Source organism: Xyrauchen texanus, chromosome 45 (assembly GCF_025860055.1).
Source record: "Xyrauchen texanus isolate HMW12.3.18 chromosome 45, RBS_HiC_50CHRs, whole genome shotgun sequence".
Lineage (NCBI taxonomy): Eukaryota > Metazoa > Chordata > Actinopteri > Cypriniformes > Catostomidae > Xyrauchen > Xyrauchen texanus.
Window position 1 is genome coordinate 12457287 of NC_068320.1, and position 17789 is coordinate 12475075.

General features: G+C 37.3%; 2 protein-coding genes across 2 annotated transcripts; one reads left to right on the plus strand and one right to left on the minus strand.

Annotated features, from left to right (window-relative positions):
• Nucleotides 1-668: 668 nt before the first annotated feature.
• On the plus strand, nt 669-6330 carry LOC127637611 (E3 ubiquitin-protein ligase Hakai-like). The gene is made up of 6 exons (XM_052118754.1): nt 669-734; nt 1286-1444; nt 1559-1662; nt 1742-1825; nt 2046-2119; nt 4868-6330. Exons 1-6 carry the CDS (start codon nt 722-724, stop codon nt 5901-5903), a joined length of 1470 nt encoding a protein of 489 aa, XP_051974714.1. The 5' UTR covers nt 669-721; the 3' UTR covers nt 5904-6330.
• A 2263-nt stretch (nt 6331-8593) lies between these two features.
• Nucleotides 8594-17507, minus strand: LOC127637606 (chloride anion exchanger-like). The gene is made up of 19 exons (XM_052118747.1): nt 17387-17507; nt 16936-17082; nt 14764-14874; nt 13914-14074; nt 13611-13775; nt 13341-13493; nt 13163-13245; nt 12912-13059; nt 11889-12002; nt 11541-11618; nt 11313-11408; nt 11038-11144; nt 10533-10602; nt 10360-10452; nt 10155-10250; nt 9700-9927; nt 9554-9608; nt 8862-8995; nt 8594-8702 (listed from the first exon to the last, which is right to left on the minus strand). Exons 1-19 carry the CDS (start codon nt 17505-17507, stop codon nt 8664-8666), a joined length of 2199 nt encoding a protein of 732 aa, XP_051974707.1. The 3' UTR covers nt 8594-8663.
• Nucleotides 17508-17789: the final 282 nt, after the last annotated feature.

Genomic DNA, 17789 nt, shown 5'->3' on the forward strand with positions numbered 1-17789 from the left:
AAAAGTCTTATAGATGTACTGCAGATGAGCAAACTACCTAAAATATGTTTTCCATATGTAAACACACACATCCATTAGACATCTGGGTGACGTGGTGCTATCAGGGATACATTAACTACTTCAGATAGCACACCTGGGCTATCTGGTCAGATCATCTCAATCTAAGCATCACAATCTAATTCAAAGACAACGTCTCAAACCCTGAAAGCACACCTACTTCTGTTTTATGTGTGTGTGTGTTTACATCTGGAAGACACATTTTTTAGGTTGTTTGCTCATCAGCAATACGTCTATAAGACGTTTCCTCTAAGATGTCAGACATTCAGCAGATGTCTTTGAGACGTTTATGATTTAGAATGTTTGTAAATATGAACTTTTAAAATTGTTTAGCAGATGTGGAGTGAACGCCAAGACATCTGGGTTTTGGATGTGTGAAGTTGCTACAAATAATTAGACAATACACAAAAGTATTTGAATGTAAATTATATTAATTAAAATGCTTTGCTATTCCAATATTATAGGAGAAATAATTGTCAATTGTGATTTTTTTAATAATCATGATGCTCTATTGTTTGTATATTCTATATTAGATAGCATGTAAAAGGCGAGATTATATAAAGGGGCAGATTTATTTATGTTGCCTTTTATGATCTTGAAGCGTGACTTTTGTTTTGAAGGGCAGGAAACCGGAAGCGCCGATGTACGCTTGCTTCACAGAGTTATGGACCACAGTGGTAAGGAGGGAAATTTATAGTTATTATTCTCTGGTTTATTTTATACAGTACGCGTTATTAATAAGCACAGAATAATTTGTGCTAGTTTATGCATAAATTGACTTATAGATGTGAGCTGAATAATTGATGTTGCACGTTAAAGACATTTCCTTACATAATCGATTATGGCCCCTATTTCAGTGTTGCGTTTAAACAGTGCGGAGTTGATTGTGCTATCTGCGTTTGATTCAGTTTAAGTAAATAATAATAATACAAAAATCAACAAAGTAAATACAACCACATTTATGGTAAAACACGCATTCTGTGAGATTGTTGTAGTGTTACCTGCTCATGTGTGTGAGTTGTGGGTTTGCTCTTATCCTGCTGCTGCTTGTGCTGGTCAATGAATTGGTCAGTTTGATGTAACTTGTACGGAGTTAGTCAGCTGGATTAATGAATGTTTGAGGTTGCAAATAAAGTGTTTGTTATAGTTTGTTTTAGGTTGATGCCAAAACACTCTTTTCTTGATTGAAGGTCAATATGTGGTTGATGTGTTTGTTTCATCAATGCAGACCATGATATGCAGGGCACGGAAGGGGCGTTAGGTGGTCCTGATGTCCGAAGGAGGATCCCAATTAAACTCCTTCCCAAACAGGCCAGGAATAAACCTCCCCTGCGACCACAGAGAACAACGGGACGGTTACCTTCCAAAGCCCATTCTGCTGATGAAGGTATCGCGTTAATTCATTTAAAAATGCATGCTTTTCTGATTAATCCTCAATCATATGATCAGCAATCAAGATGCTAATAAACATTGTTTTTTTGTTCTGTGTTCCTGCTGGAAGGCTTTAACTACAAGCAGGAAGAGAGGTTTGATAGTTGCTTAAAAGCAGGAGATGCATTTGCAAGCCAGCGACGGTTCCCGCAGCAGCTGTACTGGGATTACAAGGTAAAGGCCTTATTCTATAAATCTGACTCTCAGATGGCAATATATGAAGTGCTGTCACTGTGTGTCTTATTTCTTCCAGCTAAACTTGATTGGCGAAAAAGATGACCTCCCAGTTCATTTCTGTGACAAATGTGGACTGCCAGTTAAAACATATGGTCGCATGGTGAGACTTGTTTACATTTATATTGAATAAAAATATATTAAATATTTATTTCTACCAATTTGGAATGCCTAATTCCCATTACTTAGTAAGTCCTCGTGGTGGCGTGGTTACTTTTAACCAAGCACAATTTTTTTTTTTAAATATTTTGTTTTTATTAAAGTGGTACCTTGAGTACCTGAATTCATATTGATGTGATTTCATGAAAACTGTTTCTATGCAGATCCCATGCAAACATGTTTTCTGCTACGAGTGTGCATTGAATCATGAAAGGAAGGGTGATAAAATGTGTCCAGGGTAAGTTGAATGAGCTGTGTTTGTTTATTAATGTATTTGAACTGATTTTCTGTATCGTCAGTTTACGATCACCACAATACTGGTGCTAAATTTGCTTTGTGCAGATATAGGGCTGGGTGTAAAAAAATAAATATATATACATACACACATACATTTTGCCTGTGATGATATATAATAAATATATACACACACACACACACACACACACACACACTGATCACCCACAACATTAAAACCACCGGCCTAATATTATGCAGGTCTGAATGGCATTCTGAGATTATATTTTTCTCACCACAACTGTATTGAGCTGTTATATGTGTTACCGTAGACTTTCAGTCTGAACCAGTTAACAGAACTGTCACTCACCGGATATTTTTTGTTTTTGGCACCATTCGGAGAAAATTCTAAAGACTGTTGTGCGTGAAAATCCCAGGAGATCAGCAGTTACACAAATATTAAAACCTGCATGTCTGGCACCAAAAATCATCCATGCGATTGTCTAATCAGCCAATCATGTGGCTGCAGTGCATACAATCATACGGGTAAGGAGCTTCAGGTAATGTTCACATCAACCATCAGAATGGGGAAAAAAAATTGATCTCAGTGATTTATACTGTGGCATGATTGTTGGTGCCAGACGGGCTGGTTTGAGTATTTCTGTAACTGCTGAGCTCCTGGGATTTTAAGAGACAACAGTCTCTAGAATTTACTCTGAATGGTGCCAAAAACAAAAAACATCCAGCGAGCAGTAGTTCTGTGGATGGAAATGCCTTGTTGATGAGAGAGGTCCACAGGGAATGGCCAGACTGGTTCGAACGGACAAAGTCTCATTTAACCGCACTGTAAAATTGTAGTGAGAAGAATATCATCAGAATGCTATGCTGAGATGCGGGTTGGCACTGTTTTGGTGGCACGAGGGGGACCTACACAATATTAGGCAGGTGGTTTTAATGTTGTGGCTGATTGGTGTGTATATCTCAAAGGAACCAACATTTCAACCTAACAGCCATTGTGCCAGGTAGATTCAAAATGTTTAATGGAAGAAGTAAAAATCAAGGCATATTTTCCTCTCTTAATGAACACGAGCTGTTTGATTTATAATGTTCAAATTCTTATTGTGAAATGTATTGTTATTTATATCTGCTATAAATGGCTATCAAAAAAATTAACACAAACAAGAATGATATAATCATTTTTATTTGTATGTAATAAACATGAATATGTACCAACATATTTTTAGTAGGGGTGTAATGGTTCACTCGTCTCACGATTCGGTTCAATTCACTATACTGAACTCACAGTTCGGTTCTTCATACTAAGCCTGAATCAACAAAAGTTAAGATTGAAAGTTTTTATTATTATTCTTTATAGTCATATGCAAAACAGTTTGTTTCCATAAAAATGCTGCTTAAAGTACTGTTCTTAAAAGTGCTTAATGATCGATCAGTGATGTACTAGGACTAAAAATCTGCCTAGAACAGGGTAACGGGGACACCAAATGGAAATATTAGCTAATAATTCTGCTTACTGAAAATACGGAATTATGTTAGCTACATATACTACTTACACACTGTCACTGATTACAAACATTTCAAATATTTTACATAAAAATTGTATTTTCTAAAATTGTTTTGTCTCTGATTACATTTAAATATTATTTTCAAAAATACATATTTAATTGAAGCATGCTTATACTGTTAAATAATATTAATTTACTGATGAAATCAGACATGATATTAGGAATATATTCCACCATAGCATTATTATTAGGGATTTCAATCGATTAAAATTTTTTAGCGAATTAATTACATGGTGTCCCGATTAATTAATCGTGATTAATCGCATATACAAATATTTGCTGAGAAAGCACCTCATATAACAATAATTAAATATATAATGATGAAATAATAACTCTTCTGCCACAAGAATGTAATGCATTTTAATTATCTGAATATTTTTTTATTATATATGTATAAGTTGGAGATTTATTATGAAGGCTTATGTTAAGGACCCGTCAGTGTACAACTGCGTCAGACATTTAAAATTATATATATATATTTTTTAAAACAAGCCAGGGGTATTCATAGTTCACAATACAACAGATATTTACATTTATGCATTTGGCAGACTCTTTTATACAAAGCGACTTACAGAACCCTTATTACAGGGACAATCCCCCCGGAGCAACCTGGAGTTAAGTGCCTTGCTCAAGGACACAATGGTGGTGGCTGTGGGGTTTGAACCAGTGTACTTCTGATTACCAGATTACACCACCAGACTACACCACCACCACTCCACATCAAACCTTTTGAACCATGATGCATCCTGCCATGATAAGCCTTTACACTCATCTTTACATTTTGAAACATGTAAAATATAATGAACTGATCCATGAACATTTTGGAGTGATAATGCCAAATTCAGAAACAAATCAGAGTTTTGAATTGATTTATTGAAACAGTTTGAACTGATTTACAGAAATGAATCGAACTTACAAAATCTTGACATTTTTAAAATATCTGTCTTAACACTTATAATAGTTTAGTGACACAGGAAAATGAGGCATGGCCAAATGAAAAACGCATTAAAATCATTGCAATAAATTGTATATTGTCAGCAGAAACATTGCAAATGTATCGGAATATTCAGTACATCACCCAGCCTTAGTTTGTATTGTGTTCTCTAATATGAGTCTTTTCTGTGATGTTTTACTGATGTTGCTTTTTCGTCTGTTCTTTCCGTCTTCAGTCTAAAAATGTACAGCTGTACAGACCAAGTCCAGCGCATTGAACAGTGCCATCGTGGCTCTCTCTACATGTGCAGTATTGTTCAAGGTTGCAAACGCACCTATCTCTCACAGAGAGACCTGCAGGCCCACATAAATCACAGACATCTGAGGTCAGGCAAGACGTCTAGCAGCCGCTCTGACCCTCTCCACCTCCCTCCTGCATCAGAAGTGCCTGAGCGCTTCAGAGTGCCCCCTCCTCACCTGCCCAAGCCCCACGTGCTCATCCCTCCTCCCCTATCTCATGGTGGTCATGACCCCTACAGCCAGCCTCCCTCTGGCTCCCATGATGACCTTCGACCTCCACAAGGTCAGCCGCCTAATGCGGGAGACATGGGGCCATCCCGCTCTCTCACTCAAGAGACCTTCCGCATCTCAACGGTTACTACACGGAAACACAGCAACCTCATCACGGTTCCAATCCAGGACGATTCCAGCTCTGGTCCTTCACGTGAGCCACACCCCCAGCCTGGCAATGCTCCGCCCCCTCACCACCACCCTGGAGACTATCCAGGGCAGCCTGTTGTTACCCACATGCATCACATGATGGTGCCACCTCAGCAGCACTATGGGCCTCCTCCTCCCCCTCCGCCCATTAGTCACCCCATGCCGCACCCAGGGCAGGGCTCCAACACGCCTCATATGGTTTTTAACCAAGCACCCCCTCCACTGTCATCTGTCCCTCCACCCATTACTCCACCTCCTGGACACCTCATTGGTCAGATGCCCCCATTTATGAACCACCCCCCACCAGGCCCGCCCCCTCAGCATGGAGGTCCTTCTGTCAATGGCCCCCCACCCCACCATTACAACCCACAGTTCCCTGAGGACAAGAGCACTCTCAGTCCACCATTCAACCAGCCTGGGGGTTTGAGTCCAGGAATGTGGCCTGCGCCACGGGGACCCCCACCGCCCCGAATGCAGGGTCCCCCACCACAGGGCCAGATGCCTGGGCAACATCACCCTGATCAGGGCCGCTATAGACCATATTACCAGTAAAAGGTGAATAATTAGTTATTAGGAAATGAAAGCCTGGCAGGGATTTGAGTTGTGATTTTACAGTCTGAAAACTATTATCTATATAGTAAGGATCAAGACTTGATGTTGTAAAGTCTTGTTTGTGTCAGATATTGAAACATTTACTTTTTTAATAATCGAGCCCATACATGCTGCATTTTAGGGGCTTTTGTTGAATGTGTTGTTTCTTGAATGTAATCATAATTAAATATACAAATTAAATGAAGCTTTTATTGTTTTATTTATCTTGTATATCTCATTTAAACTGGACTGTTTTATCAATGTATTTTACCAAAATTAAAATAAACTCAATCATAACGATCTTCGGCTCATAAACAACAGGCTATTATCTTTTTAATATAGTGTACTGTAGGCCTGTCTCATTCTATACAAGTTGAAATCTTTTTATTTTTTTTTTATCATAATAGTCAGTGGAAAAACATGCATAATGGAAAAGCTTCTGATGTGTTTAGTGATGTTTATAAAACATGTAATACAAGGCACATGTGTGTTGCAATAATAAGCTCAAGTGTCTCCATATTTTTCTCACCAGACCTCACTTAACTTATGTTGCAAAATGAATAACAGGCTACATGAAAGTTTTTTTTCCAGTTTATTAAAAGACATATTTTAAGCATGCATTTATTACAAAAATCTTATTTACATGAAAGCAATGTTTTAAAGGTGTATTGCAAATGTATTTTGTGACTATTAAGGGAATAGTTCACCCAAAAACGAAGAACTGCAAAATACAAATAAATATTTTTAGAAGAATATCTCAGCTCTATACAATGCAAGTGAATGGTGACCAAAAATTTTAAGCTCCAAAAAGGAGATTAAGTCAGAATAAAAGTAATCCATACGACTTCTGTGGATTAATCCCTGTCTTCTGAAGCGATCCAATCGGTTTTTGGCAAGAAGAGAACAAAATATAACTCCTTTTTCACTATAAACTTTGACATCAGCGGTTTCCTTGGCGATCATGATTTTAACCTCTATTACACTTTCTATCGCTCTGCACATGCATCAATGACTAGGGAATGTAAACAAGCTTATAATCATGAGAGTGCTTAGAGACTGCATTGGCAAGATATACAGTCTAAAAGGAGTTACATTTTGGTCAGTTCTCAACTAAAATCGCTTGGATTGCTTCTGAAGACATGGATTAAATCACTGGAGTCATATGGATTACTTTCATGCTGCATTTATGTCCTTTTCGGAGCTTCAAAGTTTTGATCACCATTACTTGCATTGTGACAAACAGAGCGGAGATATTCTTCTAAAAATCTTTGTGTGTTCAGCAGAAGAAAGGAAGTCAGTGAAATTTAGAGAATTTTCATTTTTTGGTGAACTATACCTTTAACTAATACATAATTCCTGTGTAGGTTTGTCTACAACTCTCCACAAGGTGACATTTATGAATTATTACATTTCTCACATAAAAAACCTAAAACAGGCAATGTAGCCGTAACAGACAAGATATAAAACAACATAATGGCCTCAGCAGGCTTTGCAGCACAAATTATATTAATCTTCTTTGGGATCGTGTCGACTTCACTGGAATCGGAACCTCGCGACGCGATACAATTAGAACGCTCTTGGTGCGTTCAGACGAGAGGCGTTGAGAGCGTCAAATCGACCGGAAGCCATTCGTTTTCTATGGCAGCCAGCGTCTCTCGGCGGCGCGCGCTGTGGGCGTCAGGGAAAAGTTCAAGTGTGGGCAACATTAATGAGCTTTGATGCAGTTCGGTAGCAATTTATTGGAGTATAGAAGTGCTCCGCTCTAGCGAAGTCTAGAGAACACAACAGTGTAAACTTTGGTTCCCACCAAACAATAGTTCCGAAGACAAAATGGAGGAGAATTATTGCCGTGACGTGTTTCACCGTAATATACGATATGCCCGTTTGCTTACAGGAATATATATATATATATTAAAATAAAAATAAAAAATGCGTGGACAAAGGTGTCTGAAATTGTTGGTGTGCCAGGTGAGTTGATGAAGTGGATAATATGGTTTATATAATATTATATAATAATATATTAAAATATTTCATGAGGATATACGCTACTTGTGAAATGTCGGCAAAAAGATACCGGTCGATATGTCTGGATGTGCCCCTTTAAATACAGTTCACAAATCCAAGCATTCTGAACAAACGTTGCCGCCTATTTCAACTACGTCAGAGCGTCCACGAATCTTCGAAGCGTTGTTGGCAGGGCAGCCAGAGCGAATTTTGACGTTCTCGCCACCTTTTGTCTGAACGCACGGTCTCTGTCACAGATTGTAGTTTATTTGCGTTGGTCGCGCCGCTCGCGTTAACAAAGTTTTTGATAGGTCGGTTGGTCGTTTGTATACTTTGCACTCTGAGAAGAAGGGAAAACATGCAGTAGGTACTGGATGACTGGAGAAAACAGTAAGACCTGTTTGAGTAGGTAGAAACTGGTTCATTAATTAATTGTGTCTCAAACCATGTTTCAAAAACATTTGGCAGCCAGTAGACTGACTTGCTAGACTTTGCTGTCAGACAACAAAATGACCAGTAACCATGGTCACACTGAATGTGTTCCATTCTAAGCTGCAGTAGTGTATATAATTCTAAACAGCCTGTGCCCATTGGTCAGCTTCAGATATATCATGTGCTGTGATCTTTGTCCATACAGCTGTCAACATTTCCTGCATGATTTAAAGAGGTATCTGTAAAGTATTTCATTTGGGTTTTCAAATCATAATTTACTCTTCTTCACAGCGTTATGCTGACTCTTGGAATGCTTCTTGTAAACTGCACAGAGATAAACACAAATAAATCAGTATGGATTACAAATAACGAAGACAGGAGCTTGTTAATGGTTGTTGTAAAAATATTTACTTTAGAAACTCTATGAAGTAATTTCAGCTTTTCATCAAATATGCATCAAGAAAAGTAAAATGTCGAATGTACCTTTTCTGCATGTTGATAATTTGGATGCATCTGCAGAATGTGCAACATGGCATCATGCAGTGAGGGATAAAAGATGGATGTCTTAATCTCTTCATCAAAAAATTTACATCGATGAAGCTTCTCCATGATGTACACTGTAAAGAGTGTGGAGCTCACGTAAAGGAATATTCCGGGTTCAAGTTAAGCTTTAAAAAAATAAATAAAAGCAAATATCTTGGTTACAGTGTGATGCACTTACAATGGAAGTGAATGGAGCCAATCTGTGAAAGTTAAACTACTCGCTGTTTCAAAAGTTTAGTCACACGATGTAAACAATAAGCGTGTTAACACGATTTTGGTGTGAAAAATCCTTTTCTGTGTAAAGTTATAGCCAATTATTACAAAATTGTTGCCATAATGACATATTAATATAAGAGCTTTTATAAAATTATCAGTTTCACATTTCTGCTTTTTAAACCCTCCAAAAATTGGCCACATTCACTTCCATTGTAAGTGCCTCACTGTAACCTCCATTTTTGCTTTTTTTAAAGAAAAGGAGGGACGAGTCAAAATAAATTTTTGTGGTAATCAACATTATGCCACAAATGTTGTTGATTGAGCTTAATTTGTGATGAACCCATAATATTCATTTAATGAAGAGTATTTGGGATAAAATGGTTGGTAATTAAGAAAATTAAAGGAGGTTGTTTTACCATCGCAGGAAACGATATAGACGTCCACCTCAATTCGTATAAACTCTTTCAGGGTCTGTATAAAAAACATGACCAAGGGTTAAAATAATTAGACCTAGAAACCAGATCCAATACAATATACTGTACCTCATATTAAGATATTTTACCGTTTTAAGGCCATTGAGTGCAGATATATCAAGGAATGAGACTGCAGAGAAGTCCAGGACCAAACTGTGAATGTTCACAGGAGGGACACAGATGTTGGCAGGGAGCTCTGCGTTCCAGTTCACCTGGATTGGAAGGTCAGAGAAATCTGTGGGCTGATCCAGACCTTCTAAGTTGCTTTCATCTTCTGAATTTTCAGCAGATGGTTGATGTCTTATCTGAAGGCCTCTCTAGATTAGGAAAGGATGTAAATATAATGACCGGAGGAATCCCATATTATGCAGTAGCTTTTGAATGAACTTCAACTAGACTGTGCTTCTTAAAGATACTTTTAGAAAGATACAATGAATTCAAACATATGTAGATAAATAACTTAGATTTGAACAGACTAAGACAAGCTTTAGCCCTGTCTGCAGTATAATTTATAATAGAATAGAATTAAATGGAATGGACGTACATCAGACACAACCAGTTCTCCATTACCCAACATTTTTCTGATCTTTCGCAGGGCTTTGTTCCTTTTCTTCAAAACTCTTAGGGGACTAAAACTCACCTAAAGAAAAACAAAGATTTACTCCATATATACAACACACTTCTTTGTCTACACAGATCCTGATTGTAAGGAGACACTTTTGATGTGGATAAAAAGAAGAAAAACTTACTGCTTTCACCAGGTTATCTCTGAAGAAGTCAATGTTACCAAAGAAGATAGGTGAGGGGATTTTGAATATTTTAACTCCATCAGGTTCATATATCTAACATTAAAAACAACATTCTTCAGTATGTGTAAAAGATAGAGGAATCAAGAGAATGGGAAAAAGAGAGGAGTACTTACAGAGAGGTAGTCTTTGCGATCCCTGTAGATGTCAGTTCCTGTGATGTTTGCCAGGAGGAAGCATCGTGGGCTACAACATACAAAACAATAGTTTGTCCATGTTAGGGTTCGTACTACGGGTTGGTCAGTCCTACACAGTGTCTTAAAACGTGGCACTCCCGCAAGAGTCATTGAAAAAAGCAAGAAACGGCGCAACAGTCAAGACATCCGTCCCTACACATGTTTATATAGAAAAACAATTTGCAGGGGCTGTGAACATGTTTTCATGTGCTAGATGCATGTCTTGACCATCTCGCTGTTTTTTTGAGCCTCTTGCATGTGATTGCCGAATTTTGTATTGTGTCACATTAAAAGAATTGTAGCTTTTAAAAACGCGTCTAAAGACATCTGCATTCTGTTCCATTCATTGAGCTGTTTCTAGATTTTTTAACGCAAGACCACTATGGTCTGAACAAACAATTAGATTTAGTTTTTATTTAAAGGTATCATAAATTAATCCACTCACAATTGAGCCCTGTAGACCACAGTGAACAATTCGACTGCAATGCCCACAGCCAACCCCAGATCCAGACCCAGGATAATAGTAGCCACAAAGGTAACCACCCAGGTAACCTGAAAGCAAAAGGAAAGATATTGGCTTAAAATACTGACCTAGATGTGCTTTTATTTAGATTAGCTTCTGATTTGGTTGTTTGGAACATCTAGCTTTAAAAAAAAAATGTTGAAGCAGGTGCTGAAAGTCAAATGTTGAAGTCAGAGTTACTGAAAACAGAAACTCACAAAATCAGGCCGATCATTCTTCCATAAGAACGGCAGCTCTTTGACCTGCATCAGCATGCCTTTCAGATTAACAATCACCAGAGCACCCAGAACAGACTGAATAGAAAAGAAAAATGGTTATTAATTGTGCATATTTTGTAGATCGACTCCTGCATCACTACAATGAGATAAACAGCATACATTACTTTATGCTGTTTGTATTATGTGTATTAACAGCTAAATTCTCACCCTGGGCAATGGCTGAAGCAGGAATCCTACTGCTACAGTGACAATCAATACCATCATGGCAGACAGAATACCAGCTATCTACAGATGTTATAAACAAGTTATTTTTATCATCATTGAGTAGTTTCTAAAGAAGATGTAGAACTGAGTGATATAGTAATGTCTTTATAAATGGTTAGAAAGTTTAAGAATGTAATGGTAATATTAACAACTACCGATCCATTAAGTGTACAAAAGTATTATTTAAGCCTTTTTTTGTTTTGTTCAGGCATTATGTGCAAAATTAGAAAATTCCATGATTCCTATATTATGTTAAATGGAGTGAACAGAAGGAATGACATGATAGTTTACCTGCGTCTTCCCTCCTGTGCTCTCCTGTATGGAAGTCCTCGAAAGGGCTGTGCTGGCAGCAAATGAACGAAAAGATGCCCCAAAAATGTTGCTCACCCCAAACGCAATGAGCTCCTATTACATGCAGATAAGTCCATTAAAAGTGTGTCCATTTTCCAAAATTATACTTGAGGTGTTACCCCAGAATTTGCATTGCTTTGGACCAAAAAAGAAAAAGAGGGACTTGCCTCAACCAAAATAAGTGATAATAAGCTATTAAATTTTTTTCCCCATGTGGGGGAATTATCAGCATAGAAAGTATACAGCAGACAATAACAAATAATATCTTTTCAATAAATGTATTCTTAATATTAAATATATCCCCCAAAAATCTGGCCATCTAAAATCAATTAATAACTAAAATCTCTCTCTCCTGCATGCATGCACACACTGATTGGGCGTGTTCGGACTAAACGTCTATTTTATGTGGGTTGAATTCTTTTATTTTAAATGTAATAATTATTAAATTATTGTTTTAATTACAGATCTGCTTATCGGTCCGAACCTGGAATTATCAAATCTGTATCAGTGCATCATAACTAACAATAATTCAGTGAAGCATTGGAAACAACTTTGAAATTTAGTTTTTACCTCAGTATTTTCCTTGTATCTGGATTATCAGGCATGTACTGTATACTTAGCAATTATATATAATTGTCTAAAATGTCTTCAGTATGTCACAGAAGGCTACATCCACAATGCGCATTAAGGCAAAGCAATGTGTGATGCAGCAGTTTCCTTCAGAATCAAAGCACATGCTTATCATGTTCAACTGATAAAGAGAGAAGCCTAATTTCTTGGGCAACAGGAAATGGTGTAATTCTGAACAATGATTGTAATAAACCATTTTTAGACTTTGGTTTCATGAAAAAAAAAAAATAGCAGAATGAAATTAACCAACATTGAACGATTAAAAGGGACTTTGGAGATGTTCTTCAAAAAAAATTGTTTGTTTTCGGTTTTTAGTCCCTGATTTGGACTGACCTGGTTTCCGTCGATTGTGTAGTCATGTTTGACAGAGTAGACTTTAGCTACTGAGAAAGCCACAGCAAATCCTACGATGGCCAAAGAGAAAGCATCCACTGCACTGTGCTCAATGACGTCCAGATTTGGAGCAACAGGAGATTCATACCTAAGATCAAAGAAGAGATGTCAAGTCTTTCGACTGGCACTATATATCTGTATCTACTCAAAAATACATTTTAAGGCGTCCGTCAATATTCTAGATTTCTTACCTGTTCACCATCTCCCCAATAACTACCACTCCAAATCTCTTTTCGAAATTGAATCCAAAAGAGACTCCGCAAGCAATAACTGTCTGATAGGTAGATGTACATGTAAGTGGTGAGGTTTGATTTAGAAAATATATTTTGTCTTAATGTTTTCATGTGTTTACTAAATAATTCTACCCACCATGATGACCTCTATAGGTATTGGCACAGGTAGTTTCGACTTAAATCTACCATTGATCTCTTTCACAATAAGCACCACTGCCATAATCACAATAGATGTCACTAGATCTGCCACGTTTGTGTTAGTGATTCGAGTGAAAACTTCCACCAAGGTCTGAAATCAAAGACCAAATGTTTGATATATCGACCAACAAGTCATATAGAACTATAAAATACTAATTCTTATATTGCTGGTGCATTAAGTTGCATCCAGGATTTCATTTTTACTCACATATATAATGGCAAGTGGGCCATTTATACCAGGAAAGTCCAGTCCCAACACAAATCTTAGCTGGGAAACCAGGATTTGAACAGCAGCTGCAGTGGTGAATCCCGACACCAGAGTATCAGACAGGTACATGACAATGAAGCCCACCTGTAGTAGCCCCATTATGAGCTGAATGAAGAGAAGAGATTACACATGCTAAATGGGACAACAACACAAAATGTGTTCCATGGAAGAATGTTCATGTTAAAGTTAATAATGAAAAACCTGTTATTTGAATTGGCTCTTATGAAAAAATCTGTGATGTACCTGAAACACCCCCATGAGAAAAGTAACAGTGGAAGCAACTAGAACTCTTTGCTCTTCAATGCTCAACCCCTCAAATCCAGTAATGTTTACTGCAGGTCCTTCATCAGGCACCAGCCGTGTGACAACAGCACCCACCATAAGACTGAGAATTGGAAAAGCCCCTAAAAAAGCCCACCATCCAATAAGAATGAACAGCCATTTTACTCATGTCCTTCACGTAATTAGAATGTCTAATTAATAAGCCATCTGTTTGGATGTCTACACGTGCAGTCACAGAGCACTTTCTTAGGAACACATGTACACTTACTTATTAATGCACCAATCATGTGGCAGCAGTTCAATGCATAAAATCACGCAGATACAGGTCAGGAGCTTCAGTTCACATCAACAATCAGAATGGGGAAAATGTGATCTCAGTAATTTAGACTGTTTAGATTTAGACTGGCATGATTGTTGGTGCCAGATGGGCTGGTTTGAGTATTTCTGTAACTGTTGATCTCCTGGGATTTTCACACAACAGTCTAGAGTTTACTCAGAATGGTGACAAAAACAAAAAATATTCAGTGAGCAGCAGTTCTGCAGATGAAAATGCCTTGTTGATGAGAGGTCAATGGAAAATGGCCAGACTGGTTCTAGCTGACAGAAAGGCTACAGTAACTCAGATAACCACTCTGTACAATTGAAGTGAGCAGAATAGCATCTCAGAATGCAAACCACGTCAAATCTTGAGGTGGATGGGCGGCAACAGCAGAAGACCACATTGGGCACATTATTAGGACCATATAGTGTTCCCAATGAAGTGCTCAGTGAGTGTATACACTGTAAATGTATTGCATGAAATTGCACACACCTACTGAGATGTGTCGGGAGGTGCCCAAAAAGAAGTAGACTATCGCAGGAAAAAATGCAGTATACAGTCCATATCCAGGTGGTAAGGAGGCCAACAAGGCAAAAGCAAGTCCTGATACAAAATAATCACAAAAAAGAATATGTGTTAATGTTTCAAAACCACAAAAGGTCTCTCTAATTATCTATTTTTTAGTCTTAGAAGTTTGCTTTTCATTTAGTTTAAGTTTGAATGAAGGTTAAAAATGAGTGATATTTAGACAGTTGTCTATATGCTTGCTGAGCTATGACGGCATGTCCAAAATTCATGCAGTTGCATCTTTATTTAAGTTTTTTACACCATGAATTTTAAGAATTTTACAGTGTACCTTAATCACAAATCCTTCTGACATAAATTATGTTTTGTTTTAATTTTTTACTCTGAACTTCATATATCAGACTCACCTAAAGATGATTCTGTTATGGATAATTTTCTTAATAGTTTAGACCTACCACATATTGACACAGATGCAGTAGATGACCTAAATAAACCTCTGAGTTTAGATGAGATATCAAATGGTCTTCAGCAGATGCAAAGTGGTAAGGCAATAGGTCCAGATGGCTATCCAACTGAATTCCACTAAAGGTTTGCTGAACAACTGGTAACCTTATTGTTAGATATGTATAACGATTCCTTAAAAAATGGTTCTCTTCCCCCAAACTCTTACACGGGCTTCTATTTTGCGTATACTTAAGCAGGACAAGAATCCAGAGGAATGTGGCAGTTGGAGGCCGGTAAGATTGTTAAATTCAGATGTTAAATTGCTAACTAAGGTTGTGGCGTGCTCTCTGGATCCTTGTCTACACGAAATAGTCTCTGAAGACCAGAATGTTTTTTATTAGGGGACGGCAATTATCATCCAATATTCGGTGCATTTTAAATATTATTCTTTCTCCACTGGGTGGAATGGAATTATTTATTTACTATATTGGAAGGATTCGGTTTTGCCCCAAATTTTACTTCATGGATACACCACCTTTACTCTTGTTGCAAATGTGAGGACAAATTTTCAAAGTTCATAGCATCCATGAACAACTTACACACTACTCACCCTAGCAACCGGGCCAATTGGTTGCTATGGAAGCCTGACAAGTCACTCTGCATGCTCTGGATTTGTACTTTCGACTCCAGTTGTGAAAAAAAAAGGGGTCTAGCTCTACCTAATTTTGTGGTTTATTACTGGGCAGCTAACATTAGCAAAATTCATAGTTGGTATAATTTTCCTGATACAGACTGGTGTAGGGTAGAGGCACAGTATTGTTCTTCATCTTCACTTTTTGCCTTGGATTGTGCCCCTCTGTCTACTCGCATTGGTTGTACTTTCTTCTCTCAATATATGGAATCAATTCAGACAACGTTTGAAACTTATTTCCTCTTCCCTCTATCTTCTATGGCCCTGTATGTAATAATCATGTTTTTGTGCCCTCAATACTTGATTCCGCTTTGTTCTGTGGAAAAACATGCCTTGCTCATTTTTCAGATCTATATATTGGAGTTTTTGCATCTTTTTCTGACCTTGTTGGAAAGTTTCAGATTCCTCAGTCTAATTTATTTAGTTATTTCCAAGTCCGTAATTTTGCTCGTTCCTATTGTCCTTCTTTTGCTGAATTGTCTGAATCTTCTTTATATGAAAAGTGTCTAATAAAGAAACGTGGTTCTGTGTCCATTTTATACAATTTTATTCTTTCACATGCACTGCCACCTTCCTCTCAGTCCAAAAATCAATGGGAGATGGAACTAGGATGTAGTCTGGACCAAGATTGATGGGGAGGATGCTGATGGCAAGGTTAATTCTACATCATCCTGTGCCCGACTATGTCTGATTCAATTTAAAGGTTTGCATAAAATCTATTTCACAAAGGTTAAATTGAGTAAGCTTTTCCCAGGCACAGATGAAACATGTAATGGGTGTTTTCTGGCTCCTGCTTATCAAACTCTTATGTATTAACCTGGATTGTATATTTGTATGTATACATGTTAGAAATTTCTGTATTCATTTTATATGCCAATAAAAAGAAATTAACAAAGAAATAATCATTTAATAATTTAGCGACATCTTTCCATCACAAGCAAACCTAATTATTCAAATTTTCCAGAATTATTTTACCGTAATTTAAATTGCTAAATATGCGTTACCTTGTAGCACTGCCACTAATCCTGTACTTATGCCAGAAACTATGTCACCAAACAGCCATTCTTTGATCTTGTAGTTCTTCATCCATCCAATGATGGGCAGAAGGGAAAGGGCCACATTCTTTGCACGGTTTGAATCACAACTACAATGTAAGAAATATAAACAGAATTCACTAGCTTCTTGATGCATTGGTTGAATTTCTTTCCATGGATAATTAGGCATTTTCTCATTTTAATGCATCCAATGAATGCAATTTTAGTGCACTCTGAATTAATGCATAAGACATAAGCTTAATAAGATCTACAATAATAAATTTATATTTCTTGACACTGTAGAAGGAAATATATCCTCTAATAGAATGAAAGATTGACTTACATTGAGTAATGACTATAACAATGAAGATTCTTACTGAGCCATGCTATTTGATTTTAGTCAATAATTCTTACATGAAATAGTTTTTCAGATGGTCCTGTAGAGTTTTGTGACTCCTGTTGATCCTCTCATGCTGCTCTGCAAAGGAATCCTCGGAATACAGAGGCCTTACCACCACATAGTGCCTTCCAAATGCCTGCATCCTTATTGGTCTCATGCAGGTATGAATTGTGTCCAACCCAGAATAGAATGTTTTATATAGTCTTGAGTTTTTTCATGTAATTAGTCTTATCACATATAATATAGAGTATCTTTTGTGAGATTTTAATCATTGATGGAATTTCATCACGATATGAATTTCTCAGTCATTCTTCCTTATTTGCATTCTTTGTGCAAAAGGAAATGTTTAAATATTTCTTTTTGCCAGAATTTGTTATTATGCAGACTCATAATGACTTGGTATTTGCCTGTATAGTTAAGATAA